Raw genomic sequence first — 25,909 nt, forward strand, 5'->3', positions numbered from 1 at the left:
ATGGCAAAGAGGCCAGGGTGAGCTCAGGTCTGGGCCAGCTGTCCCTGGAGTTCTCCTGTGCAGGGGTCCCGATTCCAGCTGGCTTTGTAGCCAAGGTCAAGGAGTCAGTCCCAGCAGTCACTGCTATTGCCCTGTATGCCTACACTTGGCCATTTCATGCCCACACCATCCCCCAGGGAAAAGGTACAAGCCATCTGGTGCCAAAAATAAGGTTGAGAAAGCTGGAACCCGAGGTCGCAGAGTTTGGGAAGTTGGCAGTGCCTGAGTGTTTTGTTTTTGTTTTTGTTTGGCTCTGCCCAGTCTTAGTGGTGGCACGTGAGAGCTTCGTTCTTCGGTGCGGCATGGCTGCGGCAGTGCCTGACTTTTGACCCAGCTCTTTCTGATTTCAAGGTCCACGGTTTATCCTTTAGGGGTGGGGTGGGGGTGAGGGAAGGACTAAGAACTTTATAGTATTATCCCGTCTCATCTTCACAACAAATTTCAAGTTTGGCCCATTTTACAGGAGGAGAAACTGAGGCTTGGAAATAATGACTTGCCCAAGACCACAGAGTTGGTAGATCTTAGAGGTGGCCAGTTGTTTATATGAGGGATGTGTATCTAGAAGATATTGTTTGGGAACAGCTAAGGATGGGGTTTCCTGGTAGCTCAGCTGGTAAAGAATCTACCTGCGATGCAGGAGACTCCACTTTGATTTCTGGGTCAAGGAGATCCACTGGAGAAGGGATAGGCTCCCCACTCCAGTATTCTTGGGCTTCCCTGGTGGCTCAGCTAGTAAAGAATCTGCCTGCAATGATTCTGGCCTGGAGAATTCCATGGGCTATATAGTCCATGGGGTCACAAAGACTCGGACACGACTGAGTGACTTTCACTTTCACCTTTTCAAGGATGGGGTGAATCGGGTATGTAATAGATTATGCAAATTCCAGTTCATGGGTGCGTGGATTTACTTATGTGGTAGGTCGTGATTGGTGGGACATGGATGGGTATGAAATCATTTTCTGGAATGTACCTCAGTCAGTGGATCACCTGTGTTGTGTGTTTAGTAAAGCATCTGTGTCCCTGTGTATGAAGTAACTTACGGTGTGCAGGCTGCCCACCTGGGAGCTCTTGCATGTGGCATGGCTGACTCTATTGATTATAGACTTTATTTAATTTAATCTAAGATGCTGCCTATCAAGATCAAAGATTTGTTATTTTTATTACGGATTAAACTTTGACATTCCAGCGATCCCAGCCTACTTTTGGAAATAGGGAACTGCTCCCCTTAGACTGGATGAGACGCCCTGTGTGAAGGTTTTTGAGAGGAGTAGCTGTGTACGGTCTGTGTCAGAGGTGTTAGACCGGTGACAAGACCTGGAATCAGCCGTAGGTAGTCCCTCCCAGCGCTGTCCCTCCTTCTCCTCCACGTTTATCCCTTAGTTGGGTCTCCTGCCCAAGGCTCTTGGAACCAGGCTCAGATGTCCTTGGAGGAACATGGGAGGAGTCCACCAGAAGCTGAAGTCTTTTCCTTCAGCCCTTTTGGAATCTCTGTCCCTCCTTCCCTCCCTCAAGGTCTTGTACTTATCAACAAACAACTGGGCCAGCATCTTCACCCCACTTTACAGATGGGAAAGTTGAGGCCCTTAGAGAGACATGATTTAAGCAAAGTTATCCGAATAGTGACAGAGCTAGTCCGTAAATCACCAGGCTCTGCCATCAATGGGATTCTCCAGACAAGAATACTGGAGTGGGTTGCCATTCCCTTCTCCAGGGGATCTTCCCCACACAGGGATCGAACCCAGGTCTCCCACATGGCAGGCAGATTCTTTACTGTCTGAGGCACCAGGAAAGCCATAAATCTGGCCTCCTAAACGCCAAATCCAGCCTCTCTTCTCCAGAACAATTGCTGCCCCCAACTTCCCACCCTAATTATCTAAGCTCCAGGGGGAAAATGGAGGGAGGAGAACAAGGCTTACACAAGCCCGAAAAAGGGCTTCTAATAGTTGGAAGAATGTGAGGAGGATGCTTCTACACACCCCTCAAACGCAAGCCGCCTCTCCCTCCAGTGTGCCCATTCATTAATTCACTCACCTTTCCACTCATTCAGTCCTTTGCTCACTAATCCACCATTTCACTCGCTGATTCATTTCAGTCTTTCAGTAATTCACCCACTCATCAATTCACTCATTCACGTATTAATACCCTGTCTGTAATTCACCCACTCTTTCTTTTTTTTTATATTTATTGATTTAGCTGCAGTGCGTCTTAGTTGCATCAGCAGGATCTTCTGTGATGGCGCATGGGCTCTCTAGTCGTGGCACTCAGACTCAGTAGTTCAGGCGCAGGCTTAGTTGCCTCGAAGCATGTGGGATTTTAGTGCCCCAAGCGGGGCTTGAGCCTGAGTCTCCTGCTTTGCAAGGTGGATTTTTAACCACTGGACCACCAGGGAAGTCCCTCACCCACTCGTTAATTCACTCCTTCATTAATTCACCCACCCACTCACTCATAAATGCCCTCTTTCACTAATTCACCCACCCTTGCCCTTATTACCAAATCCCTCTGCCTGGCCCTTCCTGCCAACAAAGGAGGACAAGCTCCCAGGCCTCCAGAATCGTAGGTCCTTCTCCCCAGACCTGCACTTTCCCCCTCTACCTCGGGACCTTATCTGCCCAGCTAGATCGGGAGCTCTTGCCCCTGTCTGTATAGCGGGCAGTGAGGGCCGAAGGGGATGAGAAGAAAAACGTTAGCTGTGAATTGAAGGCCACAAGATTAGCAGGGCCCGGTCCTGAACAAAAATGCAGGCCCCTTGTTCAGAATAGCCGAGCACGAAACCAAACACGGGAGCCTGAAAGTGGAGCTCCTTTGCCCGGGTGCACTGTTCAGGTGGCTTGCCCACGAAGCCCACTCTGGAGGGAGGAGACAGACAAGGGACATACGAAAGGGAGGCCAAGAGGGTGGGGGTGGAGGGAAATGGACGCTTGCTTGGTGTTTGCCTAACACCAACTCATTTAATACTCGGACCACCCTTTGAAGTTGGTTGTGCATTTTTCTAGAAGAGGAAACTGAGGCTCAGAGAGGAGAATCATTTACCCAGAGTCATGATTAGTGGGTGGTAGGCGCCTGAATGTTAATCCGGGTTTAAGGGGCTATAAGCCTCCCTTCTTCCCTGGGGGGTGGGGGAGGCACGGGGTGGAGGTGGGGGAGCTGGAGGAGGTGACAAGGGAAGGGGTGATAGAGTCTGTCTGGGCCTGAGCATCTGGGCGCTGCGGGGGCTGGTGGTGCCCAGAGTGGGGTCCTGGGGAGCAGGGGAGGGGACCTAGACAGGAGTCTGGGCCTCTTCCTGCCCCTAGGGAAGGAAGGAAACCGGAAGGGGCCTCCTAGAACGAGGATCTAGAAGACTGGTGTGTGGGGCCTGGGACCGACGCTTCTAACTCATGAGCCATGAGGCGGCGTTATCTCTGCAAGAGCACTGAGGGTCGAGGTCAATGATTTGGGAAGTTCCTGAGTTAGGGCGTCTTGGAGGTGGGCTGTCAGTGTCTGGGGGTGCATGTGAGCATGTCAGTATCAGCATGACTCGGGGTGACAGTGACTCGGAGGGTGGCTGAGTCAGGGTCCAGTGAGTGCTGGAGAGGCAGCGTGTGTCTGTCGTCTCACAGGACTGGTAACACGGTATTGGGGCGTTAGGGCCCCCCCATCTGTTGTAAGAAAACCCTGGTGTCAACCAGAAACCAACAGACAGCCAAATCCCTGGGGCCCTGCCCAGCCGGTCCACCAGGGGGGAGCCGATTAACCATTAACCCCCACCCCTCCCCAGCAGAGCCTCCACCCCTGCGCAGAGGCTAGGCCCAGACTCCCGGCAGACCCTCCCAGAGGACGGTTTGAAACGCAGGAAGGCAGAGAGGGCGGCTGGGAGGAGGCGGCGGGAGGGCGGAGCGCGGAGGCAGGGGCTCGGCCCAGAGCCTTCGGGGTGGGCATCCTGGGCAGGGCAGGCGGCCGAGGCGGGGAGAGGGAGGATGCGCCTCTCCAAAACCCTCGTCGACATGGACATGGCCGACTACAGTGCCGCGTTGGACCCAGCCTACACCACCCTGGAGTTTGAGAATGTGCAGGTGTTGACGATGGGCAATGGTAGGTGGGGGCAGGTGTGCCCAGGTGTGCCAGGTGGGGGCAGGTGTACCCAGGTACTGGAGCGAGTCTGCCGCACTGGGTTTGGGGCTGGAGGGAGAGTGGTAGGCGAGCACTGTGGTCCTGTAGGTGAGGGCACAGGTGTTGCCAGGTGAAGTTGATGTGCCCAGGTACAGTGACCAGAAGCCTTCGGGGTGGCGGGGGGGGGGGGTCTGCCAGGGCCAATCTGCAACAAAAGTAGGGCCTGGGTGTTCCTGCCAGGCCCTTGTGGTCCCTGTGACCAAAGCTGTCGCTGTGCAGCGTGTCACCGGGAGCGGGGACTTCATGGTGAGTGTCCTCTCGGCGTCCAGCCCCAGTCATTGGGCCCATCATGACCCCTGCTTGAACCCCTTGGGCTGAAGTTCAGAGAGATGGAAAGGTTATGTCCTGTCCCCGGAGACGGTGGATGGAGACATGACTATGTTTCAGGGTGTCTTTGGGACTTTCCTGGGGAGAAAATGGAGTTCTCAGGGAGGTTTTGCTAAATGAGACGGGGATCAACGGTGCGCATGCACACGCTCATTGTGTGTTTGTGTGTGTGTATGTGCACACACACACAAGCACATTGGTGCACACGCACAAGCACACTGGTGTGTGATTGTAACCTCCTGTTGGCATGGGTGCTTGAATTTCCATGTACACACGTGGGCAAGTGGTGGACTTTGTTGCAAATGTATGTCTGCAGGAACCCATTTGCATGTTTGCGTTCACTGGTCTGTGTGTGCATGTGTTCTGCGTCTATTTCTAGTTACATTTCTTCTCTGAGTGGGTCCGTGTTTGTTGTTATCTCTAGGGATATCTGTGTTTATCTTGCTGATGTCCGTAAGTGGCAATGAGTGTGTGTATGGTAAGCGGCAATGAGTGTGTACAGTAAGCAGTGATGAGTGTGTGTACGTGTGTCCATGGACGTTTGCACATGTGAGCTCTGGACGTGGATTGGTTTGTGTGTCCTGGGTCTCCCGGACGTACGTCCAGTTTGGGCATCCTGTCCCGTGTCCCTGTTTGTACCTGCTTGTGTACGTGTGCACACCCCCATCCTGGGGGGTCAGCTCTCTCCAGCACTCATGTGATATCCCATTGCCATTCACACACGCAAGTCACCTCAGCAACACGTCCATTTGTCTCAGACCAGATTGCGTTGCCCGTGTGTCTCCCCAGGTTTGTACATCTGCTCCCGTTATCACTGAGAGCACATCTGAAGGGGTGGGGGGAGTTCTCCTCCACAAGGAGGTGGGGGAAGGGAGGAGGCTTGGAACCCAGGATGCGGGGACCTGACCAGTCGCAGGCCAGCCTCAGAGGAGGGGGGCAGCCCACCTGCCTTCTTTCCACAGCTCTGCAGCTTTAGCCAAGCTCTGTAGCACTTGAGTCAGCTCAGCTCAGCCAGAGAGAGGTATTTGCCCTGCCCATGGTCAGTGGGCATGATCTGTGGTCAGTCTCACCATTTGCTCGCCTCCGCCTGCCATTCACTCACTGTGTGATCTTGGGCATGTCACCTCCCCTCTCCTGGCTCCTTCTGCAAAATGGGCTTAGTCATTCCAGGCCTGCTGGCTTTCAGGAGTGTCCAGGAATCACGTGAGGGAGCTGAGGGGAAAACATGTAGGAAACGGTAAACAAGAAGCTGCTGCCCTCGGCGGTGTGTGTGTGACCCCAGAGAGACAGCATGTGAGACACCTGACCACCATCTAGCCCTGGACTGCCCCCATCACCCCTTCACAGTGGGCGCCTCCTGCTCCCAGGAAGTGTGTGTTCCCAAGGCAGGAGCTAAGCTCCTTACAGGATGTCCTAAAGACAGGACAAATCTAGCTCTGGAGCCAGAAAGATCAGGGCTCAAATTCTGGCATCCATCCTTCCTACCAGTGTAAACTTGTGAAGCCATTTTCCTCTCTGAGCCTCAGTTTTCTCATCTGTAAAATGGGAATAAATCATAGTGCCTGCCTCCCAGGGCTAACCAGAGGATCCCATGCGATAAGGCACCTGAGGGCTTAGCACTGGTAACTGGTCCTGCGCCCTCTATGAGTCAGGTCAGGAACTCTGAGCATCTTTAAGAACGGTCTACATTCCCCACTGGAGTTTGAAGTGGGCCAGAAAGTTGGGGCGATGTTTTGCATATGTGCTGGGTTGGTAGCTCGAAGGTTCCAAACTCCCTACCCACCTCCCATCCCTGATTCAGAAGGAGCAGGGGGTGCTTGTTTATCAGAGGCTCCAGCGGACACCCCAACAGGACAGCAGTGGCCAGATCAGCACCAGCCTGCAGCCTGGACCATAAATCCGACTCCTCTACTTAGCAGCAGTGTGGTGACTCTGGGCAGGTCCTGTCCTTTCTGAACCTTGATGTTCTCACCTGGAGAATGGGCACCATCACCTGACCCTGGGGAGTAGGATGAGCTACTTGGCAGCACCCAGCCTATCCTTCCCAGGATGTGTGAGCCCTTCCCCCAGTCTCCGCCTGAGTTGTGGGGTCAGCTCTCCCGGTGGTTGGAGGAGGCAAGGCTGGAGGAGAAAGGGCACCAATGCAGCTTAACAATTATCCTCATCTCCAGGAATAATTCACCAAGTGGAGGGGCCGTACTCCTGGGCACCCTCAAAGGCGACGAGATGTTCAGCCAGGACATGACAGAAATGAGATGTAGCAGCGTGTCCGCTTGTGCACAGAGGCTGGAAATCATCTGCTCCCCGAGTCGTCTTCTGCAGAAAAGTTTTTATTTTACAAACACTGATAAAGTGCTTCTTACCTGCCAAGCACTTCACATATATTGATTCACTGAACCTTCATAACAGTCCTAGAGATTATTATGTGCCCCATTTCACAGGCGGAGAAGGCAATGGCAACCCACTCCCTGGAGAATCCCAGTGACGGGGGAGCCTTGTGGGCTGCCATCTATGGGGTCGCACAGAGTAGGACATGACTGAAGCGACTTAGCAGCAGCAGCAGCAGCATTTCACAAGTGAGGAAACGAAGGCACTGAGAAATACATTAATGTGGCCAAGGTCCCATGGCTAAGAAGTGGGCAGGCTCGGATTTAAACTGGGCAGAACGGCTAGAGAGGTTATGCTCATAACCACAGCACTATAGCCCTGTCCAGTGCTTAGCTAGATGTTCCCTAGGAGCCCAAGATCGGATTCAGGGTGAAAACATGTGTGTGTGTGTGTGTGTGTGTGTGTGACTTTGTGTGGTATGTGTCTGCAAGCATTTTTCTGGGGAAATGGTTCACAGTGTCATCTTCTGTAAGAGGGCTATCCTCGGTGGAAGAGTTGCTTACAAAAACGAGGGTTCAGCTATGGAAATATAAGATGAAATTGAAAATGACTGAACCAGTCAATCTGCCCTCTTTTGCAATTAGGGAAACTGAAGCCCAGGGGAAACTGAAGCAAGGAAAAGGAACTTGCCCAAGGTCACAGACAACTTAAGAGGCAGCACTAGTCACCGAGACCACAGCCACCTACCTCTTATCCCCCTCCTCACATAGATGCAGCAGTTTTGTGTTTTTGCCCCACGGTATGTGGGAATCTTACTTCCCTGACCAGGGCTCAAACCCACTCCCCTTGCACTGAAAGTGTGTAGTCTTAACCACTGGACCACCAGGGAAGTCCCAATGCAGTAGCTTTTGCTATGGGGTGCCCAGATCCTTGCTGTGATCCTCCCAGGAGGGCAAACGAGCCACTGTCCTTGATGTATATCTTCCTGTTTCCTTGCAGAATTTGCAAGGCCCCTGAGCACCAAGCTCAGACTCACCCAGCCTTGGCCACTCTGAGAAATAGGACTTGGTTCTGGAGATGATGGGGGAATATTTGCCCCTCTCATAGCTCCCTCTGCCCAGCTAATCAGGGTCCACAACTGTTGGACGCATCCTAGGAAACAGCCAGTTTCTTCATTCCTTCCCAGAGAAAGCTGAGGCTGGCGATCGCCACCACGGGGAGGAGCAGACCCTTGTTAAACAACTCTACGAAGTCAGTGTCACAACTCTCCCCAAGTTACGGATGCAGAATGGGGGTTCCAAAACAGCAAGGAACTGGCCCAAGTTCTTTCAGGGGCGTCAGTAGCACCTGGGTCTAGCTGAGGCTGAAGCCCTGGAAAGATCCCTACAAGGCTCACATCCTTTTCTGAATATAAACCACCAAGAGAGCAGGGCCTCTGAGAGGTGACTTCCTGCCCCTCCTGCATCCTCACTCTTTGCTTTTCTGGCGCAGACACATCCCCATCAGAGGGTGCCAACCTCAACGCACCCAACAGCCTGGGTGTCAGCGCCCTGTGCGCCATCTGCGGGGACCGGGCCACGGGCAAACACTACGGTGCCTCGAGCTGTGACGGCTGCAAGGGCTTTTTCCGGAGAAGTGTGAGGAAGAACCACATGTACTCCTGCAGGTGACGAACCTTGATTTCTACATCTGGGAAATGGGTGCCCTTCACCTGATGTTCCCCCGGGTCTGTCTTCTCCCTGGGTAGGTCTCGGAGCCTTCTGCCCTTCAAGGCCTTCAAGCCTCTAATTTCTTTGCCCTAGCAGATCAGATGGGAGTGTCTATTTTAGACATCCCTTTATTGAACACTTACTATGTGCTGAGAACCATACTAAGTTTTTGCCTGTATTAACCGCTCCCAGAAGCTCATCGTGATTTTTCACATTTAGCAAATGGGCACCTCTGAGGCTTAGGATCAAGTCTCCTCTGAAACCACAGAGGGTGAGGCCCATCCCCCAACCTGGCGCTTTTTCTGGGGTGGATCGGGGGTTGGCCCCAGGCCTTTCCACCTCTCTCAAGGCCTTGGAGAGTCCTCCTTCAGAAGCATCTCCCCTTCTGGGTAACAACAATAATAAAATAATAGCAGCTGTAGTTACAAGCTCTTACTGTGAACAGACACTGCACTGAGCCCCATTTGGGTAATTATCTCATTTTCACCTGTCAACACCCCTCTGCAGAGGTTACTATTATTATCTCATTTTATAGATGAGGAAGCTGTGGCTTGGAGAGGACTGGGAATTTGCCCAAGGTCACCCAGCTTGAATCAACGGCAAGCCCGGGGTTGCCAGGGCACCACCCAGAACCACGGTGGCGCCTGCCTGCCTCTACTCCATATCCCCCTCCAGAAAGCGGCTTATGTGGACCAAGTACTGAAACTGATTCACAGCCAGTAGCCTGCTCTGGGCTTTTAATAAGATACGTGGGAAATAGCAGTGCCTTCTACTCATAGCTGAGTGATCTGAGGCCACGTGTTCGCTCTCTGAGCCTCAGTTTCCTCATGTTTAGGGGGACAGGGTTGGGCTCTCAGAGAGTCCACAGGGCCTTTCCAGCTCCTGGTTGGTTAGCCGGAGGACTCCTGGGATGAAAGGTTTGAGCAAGGAGCCTGGAGGTCAACCAGATGGCCAGGATCCTAGTTGAGCCTTGAGGGGAGAAGGGCTGTCCTTTCTTCCTCCAACCACCCCAAGCCCTCCCCAGGTTTAGCCGGCAGTGCGTGGTGGACAAAGACAAGAGGAACCAGTGCCGCTACTGCAGGCTCAAGAAGTGCTTCCGGGCTGGCATGAAGAAGGAAGGTGAGCCTCGGCCCCCGCCTTCCGCCCCCTGCCCCACCCGCGCCTACAAGCTCCTGACGGCCATTTACAACTGCGGCCACAACTTTATGACTCGGTGACAGGCCCCAGGGTGACTGGCTAATGGCTGAGAGGAGGGAGGGCCTGAAGATCTGACCATAGGGAGGGGCTGGGCTTGGTCTTGAGAAAGATTCCGAGAGATAAGCTCCTACTTTCAGCTACTCGGGTTCCCAGCGCCACCACCCCTGCCTGCCTTCACCACCGCAAGGCAGCCAGGTTGGGTGTGTTTTCTTTTTTTTTTTTAATGTGATTTTATTTTTTCATGTTTTGGCTGCACTCCTGGGCATGTGAATCTTAGTTCCTTGACCAGGGATTGAACCCACACCCCTTGCAGTGGAGACACAAAGTCTTAACCACTGGACCACCCCGGAAGTCCTTGGGTGTTTTTGCTTAATATACTATTTCAAGCATCAGGAAAAACGTAGAGAATGGCATGACGAACTTCCATGGCCCCACGACTAGACTCAGCAAATGTGAATGGGTATGGGGCGGGGCTCTGTCTCCCATCTTCCTGTTTCAGGGTCAAGTGCCTCAGTTCCTTAGTCTTTGTTCTTGGGTATCAGATGAGGCAGCGTCCTCAGGCTCTAGAGAAAGGGAACAAGGCATCAGACTCGTTCTGGGTGGAGGAGGCTGGGAGTGCTGGGGCACATTTATTAAGGTGTCTCCTGCCACCAGAAGCTGGGCTTTTCCACCTGGCTGGGCTTTCCCACAACTGATAGTTCTTTCATTATCATGACAGCCCTGTGGGGCACTATTATCACCCTAGCTTTTTCATAGACAAGGGAACTGAGGCCCAGAATGGGTCAACAACTTGCCCAAGGCCCCCCCAGTTGGTTGAAGCAAGCTCTGAGGTGTGAACCCCGAGCTTTGGTCTTGAGCTCAATGCAGTTTGGGTGATAACCTCGATGCTGCCTGCTATGCCCTCCGGGCTCTAGGAACGTTTGAAAGTTTTCTAGCCCACGCTCAGGAAACAAACATCTTTCAACTGCTTCTCTGAGTAACTTGAGCCCATTTTCAAATCTCTCTGTCTCCTTCTCTGCTCAATGCACCTTTCCCAGCCCTGAGACTGGCTCCCAGACCTTCACTTCCAGCCCGCAGCTGCGGCACACTAACCAAAACCCTTGGTCTAGTTCTGCACAAACACACACCTGCCCCACCCCACCCCCAGCAGGATCCTGGGACCCAGCCTTCTCCCGGCCAACTGGGAAGAGGGGGAACTTGGCTTTGGCAGTCTACCCTCCCTGACTCTGCCTCTGAGCCCCTGTTTCTCTGCCCGCCTCCTGGGGAATATCCTCTGGGTCTCATCCCTATAGGGCCCTGAGAGTTTATGACCCCTGCTGTGAAACCTGGGCTATGACCCTCAGGAACACACCATGATGGTTACACCACGATTCTCTCATCTGGACCTCAGTGGTTCTCAAGAGCAAGGAGAACCTTTTTCAAAGGACAGATGCCCCCCATCTCTCCCCCACCCAGTTTTCAATGGGATTGCACCACTCTTACCTTGAACTTGAGCACAACTTTGTCGAATGAGAAATGTTATGAATGAGGGACTTTCCTGGCTGTCTAGTGGTTAAGACTCTGTGCTTCCACTGCAGGAAGTGAGGGTTCAATCCCTCGTTGGGCAACCACTATCCCGCATTCGACAGGCCCTGGCCACCAAAAAAAGAAAAGAAATAAATAAAAGAAATGTCATGAATGGGAATATGAGGCATGTGTGAACAGCTAGGGGCTTTCCTGGTAGCTCAGCGGTAAAGTATCTGCCTGCAATGCAGAAGATGCAGGAGACCCAGGTTCGATCCCTGGGTTGGGAAGATCCCTTGGAGGAGGGCATGGCAACCTATTCCAGTATGCTTGTTTGGAGAATCCCATGGACAGAGGAGCCTGGCGAGCTTATAGTCCCTGGGGTCACAAAGTCGGACGTGACTGAGCACACACACGTGAATAGCTAGAGGCAAGGAAAAGATTGAGAGCTACAGTCTAAGAGCCAAACAGTTTAGGGTTCTAAGAGCCAGTGATTCTATCAGCTCGACAGCCTTAAGATTTTATGTTTGAGAGAATGAATCTCGTGTTAAAATTCCAAGCGTTGTGACAGGCGGGAGGGAGAAAGGTTGGCAGCTCACCTGAGCAGACAGCCACCTCCCTGGGTTGTAGGTAGCCTGTTCCTGCATCTCACTGGTCTTTAGAGATGTCTCTTATTAAACATTCAGAGTCACTTTCATGTGTGTGGCAGATCACACACTTACTTCAGTGAAGTTTCTGCCCCATCTGGGCTTCAGTGTTCACATCTATAAAATCACAGGGGTGGATAATGAACCCTCCTTCCAGCTCTGTGAGTCTTGCTATGCGCCCACTGATCTACCTGTGCAAGTACACACTGCCCACCAGGACATGTGTGTTTGTTCCCTGGTCCTCCCACTGGACTGCCGCAGAGTCGGCAGGCCCAGGGGAGGGAGAGTCCCCAGCCATTCTACCTTGGCTTAGCCTTGAAAATAGCCAGTAGCTTCTTATCTTGGAGAAGGTGGCATTATGCCAGGAGGAGAGGAGGATGGGCTAATGGCAAGTGTGTGTGGGCTATAGTAAAGGCTGGTGGTGGTTTGCACGCTTGGGTTAACCAGGAGATCCTGACACATGCGGTGGGCTCAGCTGCTTTGAGAACACGCCAGGGTAGCAAAGTGTCCCACTGCCACTGAGGTCAAGTTTGGGAAGTAAGGGCATGACTAGCTCTTGTTGTTATTGTTCATTTGTTAAGTCATGTCCAACTCCCTGAGACCCCATGGATTGCAACACGCTAGGCTTCCCTGTCCTTCACTATCTCCTGAAGCTTTGCTCAAACTCATGTCCATTGAGTTGGTGATGCCGTCCAACCATCTCATCCTCTGTCATCCCCTTCTCTTCCTGCCCTGAGTCTTTCCCAGAATCCGGGTCTCTTCCAATAAATCAGCTCTTCGCATCAGGTGGCCAAAGTATTGGAACTTCAGTATCAGTCCTTCCAATGAATATTCAGAGTTGATTTCCTTTAGGATTGACTGGTTTCACTCTCTCTACCTAAGTCTTACAGTCCCAATACCCCTCCTTGGCTTGGCGGGAGGTTCTCAGAGCCAAGAGAGATTCTCAATGGAAGCCCCAGGACTGGGAGAGTTAGGACCAGTTTTTATTTCCCTTCCTCGATGGCCTTAGGAGAATCTAGAAATTAGAACTCCAAAGTTATCCATGAGGACAAGAAAGCATGGATTGTAAATGTAGCATTTATAGACCAGTCGGATGTATAGGAGGTCATCAAATCTTTCCACTTTACAGATGGGGAAGTTGAGACCAGAGAGGTGATATGATCGGGTCAAGGGCAGAGGAAGTCAGGACTAGACCTCGGGCTCCCCAGAGCTGAGCAGACACCAAATTCCCTGGATGAGAACTAGGACTGATGGCCTTGGGAGGCACCTGGATTTGGTCAAGTCTTCTGAAACTTCCTCTCAACCACAGAGAAGGGCTCTGAATCTCAAAGTCTTGTGAGTTAAAGAACGGAGACTCTGGGAAGAAATCTGGGGGCCAGTGGGCCCAATGGCAGGTCCCAAATTCTTTCCTATAAACCTACACCTACCTGAGCCTGAGCTGTCAGACCCAGGACAAATGTCTGACGCCCGGCTTCGGAAATTCAGCCCAGGAATCAGGGCCAGGGATGCAGGAAGTACAAGCTGGCAGTAGGCCAGGGGCCCACGGATGGGCCCTACCTGGGATCCCCGGCCCAGCCCCCCTCCCCACACCCCCAATCAGGGGTTCTCTCGGAAGACAGGCTCGTCCTCTCCGCCTCTGCCTGGGCCGGTTAATATTCAATAGAAGTTACATTAGGTCCCCGACCCTGCTAATACTGAGCAAACATTTGGAAAACATCATTCCGTGACTGAGCTCGCGCCGGGCACTGATAACGCCGGCCTAACCTTGAGGAGCCCAATCCCCAGCTGCTGACAGCAGCCCTTTTCCTAGGCCCGCCGCCACTGGGCGCCCTGGTGGGTGCGGGCTGGCAGCCGTGGAGGGGTGTCGCAGGCGGGGTGGGACCCAGGCAGGGGAGCGCTACTGGGAGCTGGCCCCCCATCCAGGGTGGTGGGTCTGAGAAGAGGAGTTTTCTTACCTTGGGACCTCTGTTAGATCCCACTAACTCTGGGTTCCCTTTACACTAATTTTTTATTTTTTTGGCCATACCACGTGGCTTGTGGGATCGTTAGTTCCCTGACCAGGGATCGAACTTATGCCCCCTGCATTGGAACTGCAGTCTTAGCCACTGGACTTCCAGGAAAGTCCTACACTGGCTGACTTCCCTTCTCTGATTTCAACAATGTTTGAAATCAAAAGAGTTGAAGAGAAGAATGTCAACGTTCCATTGAGAAATGGGGTATAGATTGCACCCGAGAATCAAAGCTTGTCTCCTTCTGCACCTTCTTTCGGCCACTCAACGGATATTTATTGAGCACCCACTGCATGCTAGGCTCTGTTCTAGTTGCTGGGACTACAGCAATGGATGAAAAGGAAGATATTCTGGCTTTCTGGAGCTTTCTTTCTCTTAGAGAGACAGAGAGTGAAGAAAGGACAGAGAACAAGTACCAAGAAGAAAAATAAAACAGAAGAAAGTGGCAGAACCTGCAGGAGGGGTATCCCCATCAGACAGGGTGGTCAGAGAGGGTGTTTCTGAGAGGTGATACTTGCAAGGAGACATGAGTAAAGGGAGAGGAAGACGCTTAGTTGTGGGGGATGGGGTGTGAGTGGGAGGAGAATTCCAGGCAGTGGGAACAGCAGTGGCGAAAACTTTGATGGAGAGTGGCTGAGTGAGTCCCAGGAACGGCTGGGAGGCAGGTTTGATAGAGTAAAAGTGAGATGGGGGAGATAGGACCACTGTGAGAAAGGGTGACCTGACTCCAGGCATGATGGGGAGGTCCTGGGTTTCTGCAGTGGAGGGATGTGACCTGAGTCGGGTTTCAGGGGATCCCTTTGTCTTCCGAGAGGTGCACAGACTGCAGGGGTAAGGCCGGAAACAAAGCAGCCAGAGAGGAGGGTCTGAACTCCCCCAGGACCCAGCCCAGAGTGAGAGCTGCAGGTGGGTTTGCACAGATTACTGACAGCATTTGGAGTGTGTGTGGTGGTGGTGGTGGGGTGGTGAGAGAAAGAGACATACAGCAAGGCCCCCAGGCTGGGAGGAAGAATAAAACTGCCTGTTCCTGAGATGGGAAAGACCAAGAGGAGCAGGTCTGGGAAAGAAAAGGCTGTAGATGGGGAAACTGAGGCCCAGAGAGAGGGTGTGGCCCCCACCAGCACATGGAGACTGAGCGGTGAATCCCACCTGGAACCCAGGTCTCCTGCAGCCTCATCCTCCCTTCTTACAGCTTCAACAAAGGCCTCCCAGGTTCCGAGGGCCTGTCAGGGAGGCAGAAGGGCCATCCCACATTTTAGGCCAAGGCTGATCCAAGTGGAGATGCAAGGGGGTGTGGGGCCCGGGTGGACAGAGGCCCTGGATCTCCGAGTTCCTGGGAGGGGAGCCCCATGGTGGGGCAGGAGGCAGCCAGAGCTTTTGCTAGCTGTCTCTGGGAAGGTTAGCCTAGAGCACATGTGCTTCCTACTGATGACAGACGCCAGGGCAGATGGGGCCTCCAGACCCCCTTGTCCAGGCTTCTGCCTCTGTACTCAGGCGTCCCTGGGCCATCTCCATCACTCAGAGCAATTCATTTTGCTTGTCTTATCCACTTGCACCTGGAAAGGAAGGGACCCTTTTCTAAAACACAGCTTGAAAGCCTGTCATTGAGACAGATCTCCTGCTCAAAATTCAAGACCCGCCTGAAGCCCTCTGCCAAGTCATCCCAGCCTTGCATGCCTCCCATGACAGGCAGATCACTCCTCAAGCCACCCTGTTGTGTGAGGAGCAGGGCTGGCTCTGGGAAAGTTCTCCCACAAGCTGGGTGAGGAGTCATTGGCCCCCATCCCCACACACTGACCTGGGCTCTGTGGCCTGGACACTCTCCCTCCCGCCCCCAGCTCCCACCTCCAAGTGCGTTCCCTTTGTTCCTGGACAGCCCTGCAGGGCAGCCCTCCGAGTTCACCTCTCTCCCCTTGTCCTTCAGCCACCCCTCCTGGCATGGGACCCCTTTCCTCCCGCTCACCTCCCTCTGCCTCCTCACAGCTGTACAGAATGAACGGGACCGGATCAGCACTCGCCGGTCCAGCTACGAGGACAGCAGCCTGCCCTCCATCAACGCGCTCCTGCAGGCTGAGGTCCTGTCCCAGCAGGTACCAGGGGAGCCTCCCCCACCCGCCTGGGGCCCCCTCATCCCAAAGAGGAATCTCAGCCCCACCCCTTTCCTTCCCACCCGGGCCTTAGAGCAGCAGACGGGAATGCCCTCGGACATCACGAAGGAAAATGAGTCCAGGGTCACACAGCCCGTTTAGTAGCAAAGACTCAGACCCTGGTGGCTCAGACGGTAAAGAATCCGCCTACAGTTGCCTGGGTTCCATCCCTGGGTTGGGAAGATCCCCTGGAGGAGGGGATGGCAACCCACTCCAGTACTCTTGCCTGGAGAATTCCCATGGAGAGAGGAGCCTGGTGGGCTACAGTCCATGGGGTTGCAGACAGTCGAGCACAACTGAGTGACTAAGTGCAGCACAAACCCACTGCTGGCACCTAGCGGCACCGTGGGGCCCACATTGTGCAGGCCAAGCAGTCTCTGAGATTGGCTTAGCCCTGAGAGAAAAGAGGAGTGGACATTGTGGCGCACTGGGGCTCAGCCAGCCCCCCTTGCTGTGTGACCTTAGGCGAGTTGCAGTACCTCTCTGGGCAGTGGTATCACACCTTCTGATGAGGATGGGGACTTTTGCCCTGCTTCTCCTCTAGGGCCAATGGGTTTTTTAGGCTTCAAAGGAGCTGGTGGAGGAGGAGGTAGGGGGCAAGCAGCAGATGAAGGCCCAGAGAGAGCCGTCTTCCCCCATAACTGCCTCCTTGGCATCCTCCCTTTCCGGTTTCCCCAGCTTCCTTCAGAGCTGAGAAGGCACCCACAGTCCAGCTCCTCTTTCCCAGGCAGGGAAGCTCTCTGAGTGGGTGGGGGCTCTGTGCAGGGGACAGAGTATATGGAGGGGGGCCCCAGCCACCCCAGCATTTTCCTTCGCCCCCCCTAGATCACCTCCCCTGTCTCCGGAATCAACGGCGACATTCGGGCAAAGAAGATCGCCAGCATCGCGGATGTGTGTGAGTCCATGAAAGAGCAGCTGCTGGTGCTCGTCGAGTGGGCCAAGTACATCCCAGCCTTCTGTGAGCTCCCCCTGGATGACCAGGTAAGGGCGGGCACGGTCTGCGGGCAGTGCGGGCCCTGGGTAGGTGGGTCCTGCAGTACCCCCTACCCTGGATATGGCCTTGGGCTGATTCGATTTATTTCACAAACACATAGAGCTCATGTGTGCATGGGGCTGTTTAAATCACTTTACAAATATTAGCTCATTTAATCCTTCCGACAACCGTAGGTAAGGTAAGTGCTATTATGACCATATCATATAGGTGAGGAAACTGGGGACACAGAGAGGTTAAATAACTTGCTCAAGGTCACACAGCTAGTATCCAACACAGGCGGAACTAGAACAAGCAGGCAGGCTTCAAAGTCCAGGCCCATAGCCGCTGCACTGCTGTACCCGACAGCTCTCCCAGGTAGGATGTGGGTAGGGGCTCAGGGGCAGGGCCTAAGCCCTGGCTCTAAGAAAGGTTCTCTCTGCGATCTTGGACAAATTACTTCCTCTCCCTGAGCCTCCGTTTGCTCATCTGTAAAGTATGAATTGTAATATCCCCTTCAGAAAGCTGTTGGGAGGATGGAGAACGTTACCATTTGAAAAGTCTCAGTGGTATAACGGGACACCCACACAGTCCTGGCCTCCCTAAATGTCAGTTTCTTCCTTGTATCCCACCAAGATGGATTTTCATTCAGCAATTTTATTTCCCAAACTACCTTCTTTGGAATACCAAAAATGTCTTAGTGGGGCTGAGGGATGGGGCGCTGAGGACAGTCGAGTTCCTGAGTACCTGCTCAGGAGGCCCTGAGGCCTCTGCAGACACTTTCTTTGGGGAAGAGGGGCTGAACTGGGTCATTGACTCAGCTCCAATGGAAGCAGGGCGGCACCAATGGACAGTGTTCCAGATACCGGCTCCTGGTACATTTGCTTCTCTGTTTTGCAATTCTGCACAGAAGATTGGCAACATGTCTCGGTCTCTTAAAGTTTCTCAGAAGTCCTCAGGCAAGGCAGCTGTTGAACCTTGGGAAGTCCAGGGCTTCTCAAAGTCCTCTGGTGCCCAGGCGCTCCTGGAATGCGTTTGCATCACGTGCTGAAACAGGCTGTGAAAACCCTGGCTTGGCTGGTCCTCACCCTCACACAGGGGTAGATCGGATGCCCTCTCACACGGATTCCTCGCTGCTTCGGGAGGGATGACAAGGCAGGGATCTTGGCCAGGCTGCCCTGGCCTTCTTCCCTGCTCCTTGTGTTCTGGCCCCGGTCCCCTCTGCTGGAGAGGCTCCATTAATGTTTAATCCCTCCTGTTCCTTCCCAGGGGCTCAGCAGGACAACAAGATTTCCCCCCCAAGCTGAGCAATTGTTAACCTCCATTTCCCACCCAAACCTCCCTGGCTGGGGCTCAGAGCATTCTCAGAGAGCAGTGATGGGTGGCCAGTAACACAGGATAATCATTAACATCGCCACCCACCACTGGCCCACCCCCAGAACAACCATGTTAGGGGGCTGGACCCAGGGCCAGGAGGGTTCCCAGCTCCCCATTCATAGTATATAAGGAGCTTATCCTGCCTGTGATGGGTGGGGCACAGCTGGGAGAACTGGGGGATGTTGTCTGTCAACATGGCCCCAGGAACCAAGCGTGTTTGCTTCTTGGTTTGTTTGGGGCATCGACCCATTGAAACCTAGAAAGCTGGGTAGCATTGGATAAGGGGATGGAGGCTTGGAGGGAAAGAGCGATTTGCCCAAGGTCACAGAGCAAGACAGCTACAGGGCTCGACTCTAGGTCTTCTCTCTCTCAATCGCAAAGACACTGGAGTAAGTGATGAAAAGTTCCACATGGTACCTGGCGTGTAGGAAGTGCTTGATAATCAGCAGGCTTTGGGCTCCTTTGTCCTGGTCATGGAAAGGGAGTTCTCACCCTCCTTCAAGGCTGCTTGCCATTCCCCCTCTTTTCCTGTCATTCTCACCAGGCTTCACCTTGGGGGGTTCACAGACGTGGTAAGGACATGGCTGCAACAGGGGCTCAGTCTGGAAGGATGTTAAGTAGAGTGGCTCATCCATTCACCTGTCCCTTCATCTTTCATCCAAACAAATACTTATTGAATGCCTCCTATGTGCCAGGTGTCCTCCATACCTTAGAACTACCTCACGTCCTTAGCAAGGCCTTTTATGATTTACCCTGTTGCTCTTCATCGCATGAGCCTCCTCTTTTCTTCTTCCCTCCTTCCGTCCATCGATCTATTTCTTCTTTCTTTCTCCCTCCCTTCCTCTCTCCTTCCTTCCTTCCTTCTCCTCCTCCCTCCCTCCGTTCTTTTCCCAAACAAGCATCTGGCACTTGTGGTTGTCATTCAGTCTCTCAGTCATGTCCCAGTCTGGTGTGAGACCCCGTGGACTACAGCACACCAGGCTTCCCTGTCCTTTACTAACTCCTAGAGTTTGCTCAAACTCATGTCCATTGAGTCAGTGATGCCACCCAACCATCTGATCCTCTGTCACCCCCTTCTTGTCCTGCCCTCAATCTTCCCCAGCATCAGGGTCTTTTCCAATGAGTTGGTTCTTCTCATCAGGTGGCCAAAGTATTGAAGCTTCAGCTTCAGTGTTAGTCCTTCCAATGAATATTCAGGACTGATCTCCTTTAGGATGGACTGGTTTGATCTCCTTGCTGTCCAAGGGACTCTCAAGAGTCTTCTCCAACACCACAGTTTGAAAGCATCAATTCTTCAGTGCTCAACCTTCTTTATGGTCCAACTCTCACATCCGTACATGACTACTGGAAAAACCATAGCTTTGACCATACAGATTTTTATTGGCAAAGTGATGTCTGGCACTTAGTAGGCACTAACATCTGATGACTTCAAGAATGAGCAATCCAATGAATTAATGAATAAAAGCATTTTTGCTTCCTAGTTTAGTCTGCTAAAGAATTTCCAAACTCCCTAACCCTACCTTGCAGATAAGATCCTTGAGGCTACTAGCCTGCTACCGTTTGACCAGCCCCATCCTTGGTCCTCATGCAAGCACTGAAGCAGGTGGTTCTGAAAAGGCAGGCAATGCCCTCCTGTGGGCTGGCAGGGCTCCCACCTGCCAGACTTCAGACTCAGACTTCAGTCTTCCAAGGCCTCTCTGTCCTCTCTGCAGGGAAGGGGTCGGTCAAGCGGATCCCTGGCCAAGGACCATTGCTCACACGCTTTGCCTCAGAAACCAGCATCCATATCCAGATTCTTACAACAGAATCTAGAATCTTCCAGCTTCAAGTAAAAGGATGCTCTAGAGATCTCTTGGAGCAGTGATTTCCCAAACACAACCATGCATCAAAATCAACTGAGGAGCTTGTTAATTTCAGATCCCTTGGGCCCACCCCAGACAAAGAGAATCAGTGCCTCGGGTAGTAAGGCCCAAGAATCTGTGTTTTACAAAACACCCTTCATCGTGTTACATAGCTGATCCATGAGTAGGAATTCAGAACCCCCAAAAAAGCTCTAAAAGTTTTAGAACTTTTTGGGTTTGTAGACCCTCTTTAGAGTCTGATGAAAGCCTTTAAGTCTCTGCTAACACACACACAGAGTGGTGTTACAATTTTACCAGGCACACAGACACACAGACGAGGCCCAGAGGGGAGCAGCAGCTTACCGCGAACGCAGTAGTTCAAGGGCAGAGTTGGCATTTGGTGTCCTGGCTCGAGCATAGGTTGTTTCCCCTTTCAGCGGTCAGCTGAAGCTTTTCCCAGTTTCTAGTTTTATCAGTTATGAGAGGAAGGCAGCAGTTTTCTGATGCCCATCTAATCATTCAGGCAGGTAAAGGCAAGCATAACACTCATGCTGACTTGCTCAGGGTCATTGGGTTGGCGGGGAGCAGCCTCCCCAGGGGTGTAGATGCCTTCCCAGGCATGTGGACACCGGACGCCGTCCCCTCTCTCTTCCAGGTGGCCCTGCTCAGAGCCCACGCTGGCGAGCACCTGCTTCTCGGAGCCACCAAGCGCTCCATGGTGTTCAAGGATGTTCTGCTTCTAGGTGAGGATGCTGTCTGCCCAGCCAGGGCTCTGCAGGAGGCATGCCGAGTGTGGAGCGCACCTGGGCATGGGTGATTTCCCTGCTGGTGTGCAGAGTGACGGAGGCAGATAGAATGATCCTGTCCTCAGTATTCTCAACTGGATACCGGATTCAGATGCAAGGAAATGTGGACTCGAGGAATTAAATTCCCCAGCATTCACGTTACAGCACAGTCAGGCTTAGCCCTGGGATAACCTGTGCATTCAGATGTACTTTCTGGAGAGGGAGCAAAAGGCAGTCAGGAATGGCACAAACCCCCAGTCTGTGTCACCTATGCCGTCATAACATGTTTGTTTATTACTCTAACTTCTTACATAGGGCACACCGTGGGCCCTAGTCTGAGTACTTTACAAATACTAACTCCTCTAGTACAACAACCCAATGAGATAAGCACTATAATTTTATTCCCATTTTACAGATGGAAAACTGAGGCACAGAAAGTAATTTATCCAGATAGATCTGGCTAGTCAGTGGAAAAAGCAAGATTCAGCCCAGGTGGTCTAATTCCAGAACCTGAGCCCTTATGCTTGGTGCTTTTATGCCTCCCAAGCAGCCCTTGATTGTCATCAGTCTTGTGAGCTTGGGTGATATGAAAGGAGTCCTAAGAAGTCAGGCTCTGGGCCCACTCCAATGCCTGCAAGTCACTCATTCCTTTAATCTGGGCCTTGGCTTCCGCATCTGTAAGATGGGTGTGACAGTCCCCACCAGCCCCTCCTTCCACGAGCAGCTGCTGCATTATAACTGCAAACAGCAAAAGCTAGAGGAGAGAGGTACACCCCGGTGGCTTCCCATCCCCTCTTCTTCCTAACCCATCCAGGCAATGACTACATCGTCCCTCGGCACTGCCCGGAGCTGGCAGAGATGAGTCGAGTGTCTGTGCGCATCCTTGATGAGTTGGTGCTGCCCTTTCAAGAGCTGCAGATTGATGACAACGAGTATGCCTGCCTCAAAGCCATCATCTTCTTTGACCCAGGTACAGCCCACACCTCCCACCCTCCCCTGATGCTCCAGACCCTCTGTCGAACTGCTCCCACTGGGCTGCGAACCCCGAGTTTACCACCCCATCTCTCTAGTACAACAATCAGGAGAGGACATCTTTATCAACTCCATTTAACAGATGAGGAAAATCAAGGCTCAAATGACTGATGTGACGACGGGGCACACTGACTCCAGAGGCCTGGTTTTTTTCTTTCCCATCTTACCTTTTTGGGCTTCCCTGGTGGCTCAGAGATTAAAGTGTCTGCCTGCAATGCAGGAGACCCGGGTTCGATCCCTGGGTTGGGAAGATCCCCTGGAGAAGGAAATGGCAACCCACTCCATTATACTTGCCTGGGAAATCCCATGGACGGAGGAGCCTGGTGGCCTACAGTCCACAGGGTCGCAAAGAGTCGGACACAACTGAGCGACTTCACTTTTACCTTTCTTTCCCTTCCTCTCTGCTTTCTGTTCCTTACCTCCTCCCATCTTCTTTTTCTTTCCCTCAAAATTTTTTTTATCAAAATAATATCTGCACATACTTAAAATGGAAATAGTCCTCTCTACTCTACGTTTCCTGTCCAAAGCCTACTCCCCAGGAGGAACCATTTCTGATTCTTTGTACTGTTTCTTTTTATTGCCACCTCTCCAGCTCTAAATAAAATGCTAACCCTTCTAGTTCTTGATTTATCCATTTTAGAACATATTTTTTCCTTCTATGATAGTTGAGAATTGTATTTTTCCCCATCACTCCATTTTTTCTCTCCCATTGTCCTAATACATTTTTCTTACTATTTCAGTGTCTCTACTGATTGCCTCTATAATGTTCTGCGCTTATGCTTGTATTTTTTTGTTCCATCACTTGTTGGCAGTATCTCTTAACCTTTCATTAGCAGAATAAAGAGAATGTATTTGCATTCTCCCTCTTCCATCTACTAAGCCTCCAATTCCATTTTCACACAACGTCTTTTTTTTTTTTGAAGGTTTTTTTCGATGTGGACCATTTATAAAGTCTTTATTGAATTCATTACAATATTGCTTCTGTTCTCTGTTTTGGTATTTTGGCTGCGAGGCATGTGGGATCTTACTCCCAGACCAGAGATCAAACCCACACCTCCTGCCTTGAAAGAGGAAGTCCCCACCCCTAGGCCACCAAGGAAGTCCTGTACAACATTTTTGTAGTTGTGATTTTGTGCAAAACCTGTTTTCCTCTCCTGATGTCAAGATGGGCACCTGGGCTCCAAAGCTTCCTTGCTTCCTTCTGTCCTTCCATGTTGGAGAGGTCCTACCTCGTGTCAGGCACTGTCCTTAGTGCCAAGCCCTCTCTGAGTGAAGATTGAGTCTAGTAAGCATAGCAAGGAGGCAGAAATGAACACTGTGTATGGAGCACTCACTAAGGCTCTTATTGATCTCACTTGTTACTTGCAACATGGTATCTGTGAGATAGGAATTGCTATTATCTCCATTTTACAGATAAGAAAATTGAGTCACAGGGAAATTGATAGACCTGCCCAGGTCACATAACTAGGAAATGGCAGAGCTTGGATTTGAACTTCAGACTCTTCAGCTCTCAAGCCCATGTTCCTACCTATCACACACTATTCCTGGTTTCTTGAGGGGATAAGATTTCCCAGTTTCCTCCAGAGCCTGGCCCAGGCTGTATACCTGTGGTGCTTGGCATGGGCCTGGATGATAGTAACTGCTCAGTAAAATGTGCAGGATTACTGATGCAGAGTCAGGGTCAGCAGCCTGGCCTGGAGGGGCTGGTGACCTAGGTCAGGGCCAGGCATGTGGGTGGTGCTCAATAAATGTTTATTGACTGAATGATAGAATGCACAAATGTGGCCCAGGAGAGAGACAGCCTTGCACTGGAAATGTGGGTGAAATCCTCTTCCTGCTGCTTACTTTATCCATAAAAGAGACAATAGATGTCTTCCATGAAGGTGGAGATTAACTATTGAATAACCACTTCAATCACTTTCCTGGTTAAGAATCTAAAATGTATCCATTGCTTTTTTTTTTTTCATTCATTCATTCACCCTTCCATCCATGTACCCATCCCTTCATCTAGTTATCTGTTCAACAAATATTGACAATGCATGGTGCTGGGTGGTGGGTTTAAAAGATGTGTATACGCCTGTACAGAGATCACAGGCTAGTTAGTGGAAGAGACATTCCATCCTGTGTGCCCAGTAGTGACAAAAGAGCCACAGAAGTTTGGGGACACCATGAACACTCAGAGTGCAGAGCTGGTAGGATGGAATGGAGAAGGCTTCCCAGAGGAAGTGTGGTCTAAGCTGAGACCCCAAGACCACACAGGCAAGTGGGGAGACTGATGAGGCAGCAGAAGAAGCAAGTGCTGAGGCCTGGATTGTTGGGCTTTTTTTTTTTTCCCCCCTTTTTGGCTGAATTGTGAGCATGTGGAATCTTAATTCCCCGACCAGGGATTGAACCAGCATCCCCTGCATTGGAAGGTGGAGTCTTGACCACTGGACTGCCAGTGGGGCCTTAACTGGGAGTCAGGAGCCCTAATTCCACATCATGGATCTGCCAACAAGTGGTTCTGTGGTCTGGGCTAAGTCCTTTCCTTTTTGTGTGCCTTGGTTTCCCCATCTGTAAAATGAGAAGGTTACAGGGCACCCTCTCGGGAGTGCTCCTGAAGCCTTGCCCCAGCACTGCTAGGATTCCCTAGGTGCCCTCGGGCCACTAGGTCTCCCACTGGAGCCCCCGGAGTAAGGGGACATTGGGTCCCACCTCCCCAGACGCTCCGGGTTGGCCCTCTGCCTCCCTGGCACGATCCCTCCCATTGCAGATGCCAAGGGGCTGAGTGACCCAGGCAAGATCAAGAGGCTGCGTTCCCAGGTGCAGGTGAGCCTGGAAGACTACATCAACGACCGCCAGTACGACTCGCGTGGCCGCTTCGGCGAGCTGCTGCTGCTGCTGCCCACCCTGCAGAGCATCACCTGGCAGATGATCGAGCAGATCCAGTTCATCAAGCTCTTCGGCATGGCCAAGATCGACAACCTGCTGCAGGAGATGCTGCTGGGAGGTTAGTGTCCAGCCCGGGAGGGGCTGAGAGGTGGGCAGGGCTGGAGGCCGCTTCTCCAAGAAACCAGCCTCACTTATGCAGAGCTGCGTTCACCTCTCAGCTCCATCACTTCCTCACTCTGTGAAAAAGTGAAAGTGTTATTTGCTCGATCGTGTCCGACTCTTTGTGACCCCATGTACTGTAGCCCACTAGGCTCCTCTGTCTATGGGATTCTCTAGGCAAGAATACTGGAATGGGTTGCCATGCCCTTCTCCAGGTGATCTTCCCAACCCAAGGATTGAACCCAGGTCTCCTGTACTGCAGGTGGATTCTTTACCATCTGAGCCAGTGGGCGGGGCTGGGAGAGGTAGCCTCTCTAAGAGACAAGCCTCATGCAGACCTGAGCTCACCGCTTAGCTCCATGACTTCCTTGCTCTGTAGCTTTGGGCAAATCCTTTTATCTACCGGAGTCTCGGTTTACTCATCAGGAAAATGGGGACAATAGCCTGTTAATTCAGGTGCTGAGAAGTTACCATGTTCCAGTCGCCGTTCTAAGTGCTAGAGGTTCAGCAGAGAACAAGAGTCAGTTCTCCCAGAGGTTGTGTATGAGTGTATATATGAATGTGTGTGTGTGTGCGTGTGCTGGTGTATATTAACACTCGGGGGAACAGATGATAACTGAGTATATAATAAAGAGGGCAACTATAAATTTTGAAATAACCAAGTAATACAATACCATATAACTGAAAAGGGGCCTCTTTAGATAGGTTGGTCAAGGAAGACCTCTCTAAAGTGGTGGCTCTTATGCCACAGATCTGATGGAAGGAAAGATAACATTTAAAAGCCAAACAAGAAACACTCCAAGCACAATAACTAGTGCAAAA

The 25,909-nt window shown here is 52.0% G+C and overlaps 1 protein-coding gene across 2 annotated transcripts in view; it reads left to right on the top strand.

Moving 5' to 3' along the window:
* The first annotated feature begins 589 nt into the window (after positions 1 to 589).
* The window catches only part of HNF4A (hepatocyte nuclear factor 4 alpha), a 32,950-nt gene continuing 7,630 nt past the window's right edge, over positions 590 to 25,909 (top strand). Inside the window, exons 1-9 of one of the 2 annotated variants that reach the window (XM_055545075.1) lie at positions 590 to 609; positions 3,992 to 4,107; positions 8,332 to 8,506; positions 9,574 to 9,668; positions 15,889 to 15,995; positions 16,878 to 17,033; positions 20,896 to 20,983; positions 21,840 to 21,995; positions 24,810 to 25,046. In XM_055545075.1, coding sequence (XP_055401050.1) covers positions 3,993 to 4,107; positions 8,332 to 8,506; positions 9,574 to 9,668; positions 15,889 to 15,995; positions 16,878 to 17,033; positions 20,896 to 20,983; positions 21,840 to 21,995; positions 24,810 to 25,046 — 1,129 coding nt within the window. In that variant the 5' untranslated portion in view covers positions 590 to 609; position 3,992. Of the gene's footprint in view, positions 610 to 3,991; positions 4,108 to 8,331; positions 8,507 to 9,573; positions 9,669 to 15,888; positions 15,996 to 16,877; positions 17,034 to 20,895; positions 20,984 to 21,839; positions 21,996 to 24,809; positions 25,047 to 25,909 lie in introns of those variants that run through there. The other variant, XM_055545074.1, reaches the window with a different exon arrangement.

This window comes from Bubalus kerabau, chromosome 13, assembly GCF_029407905.1.
Source record: "Bubalus kerabau isolate K-KA32 ecotype Philippines breed swamp buffalo chromosome 13, PCC_UOA_SB_1v2, whole genome shotgun sequence".
Lineage (NCBI taxonomy): Eukaryota > Metazoa > Chordata > Mammalia > Artiodactyla > Bovidae > Bubalus > Bubalus kerabau.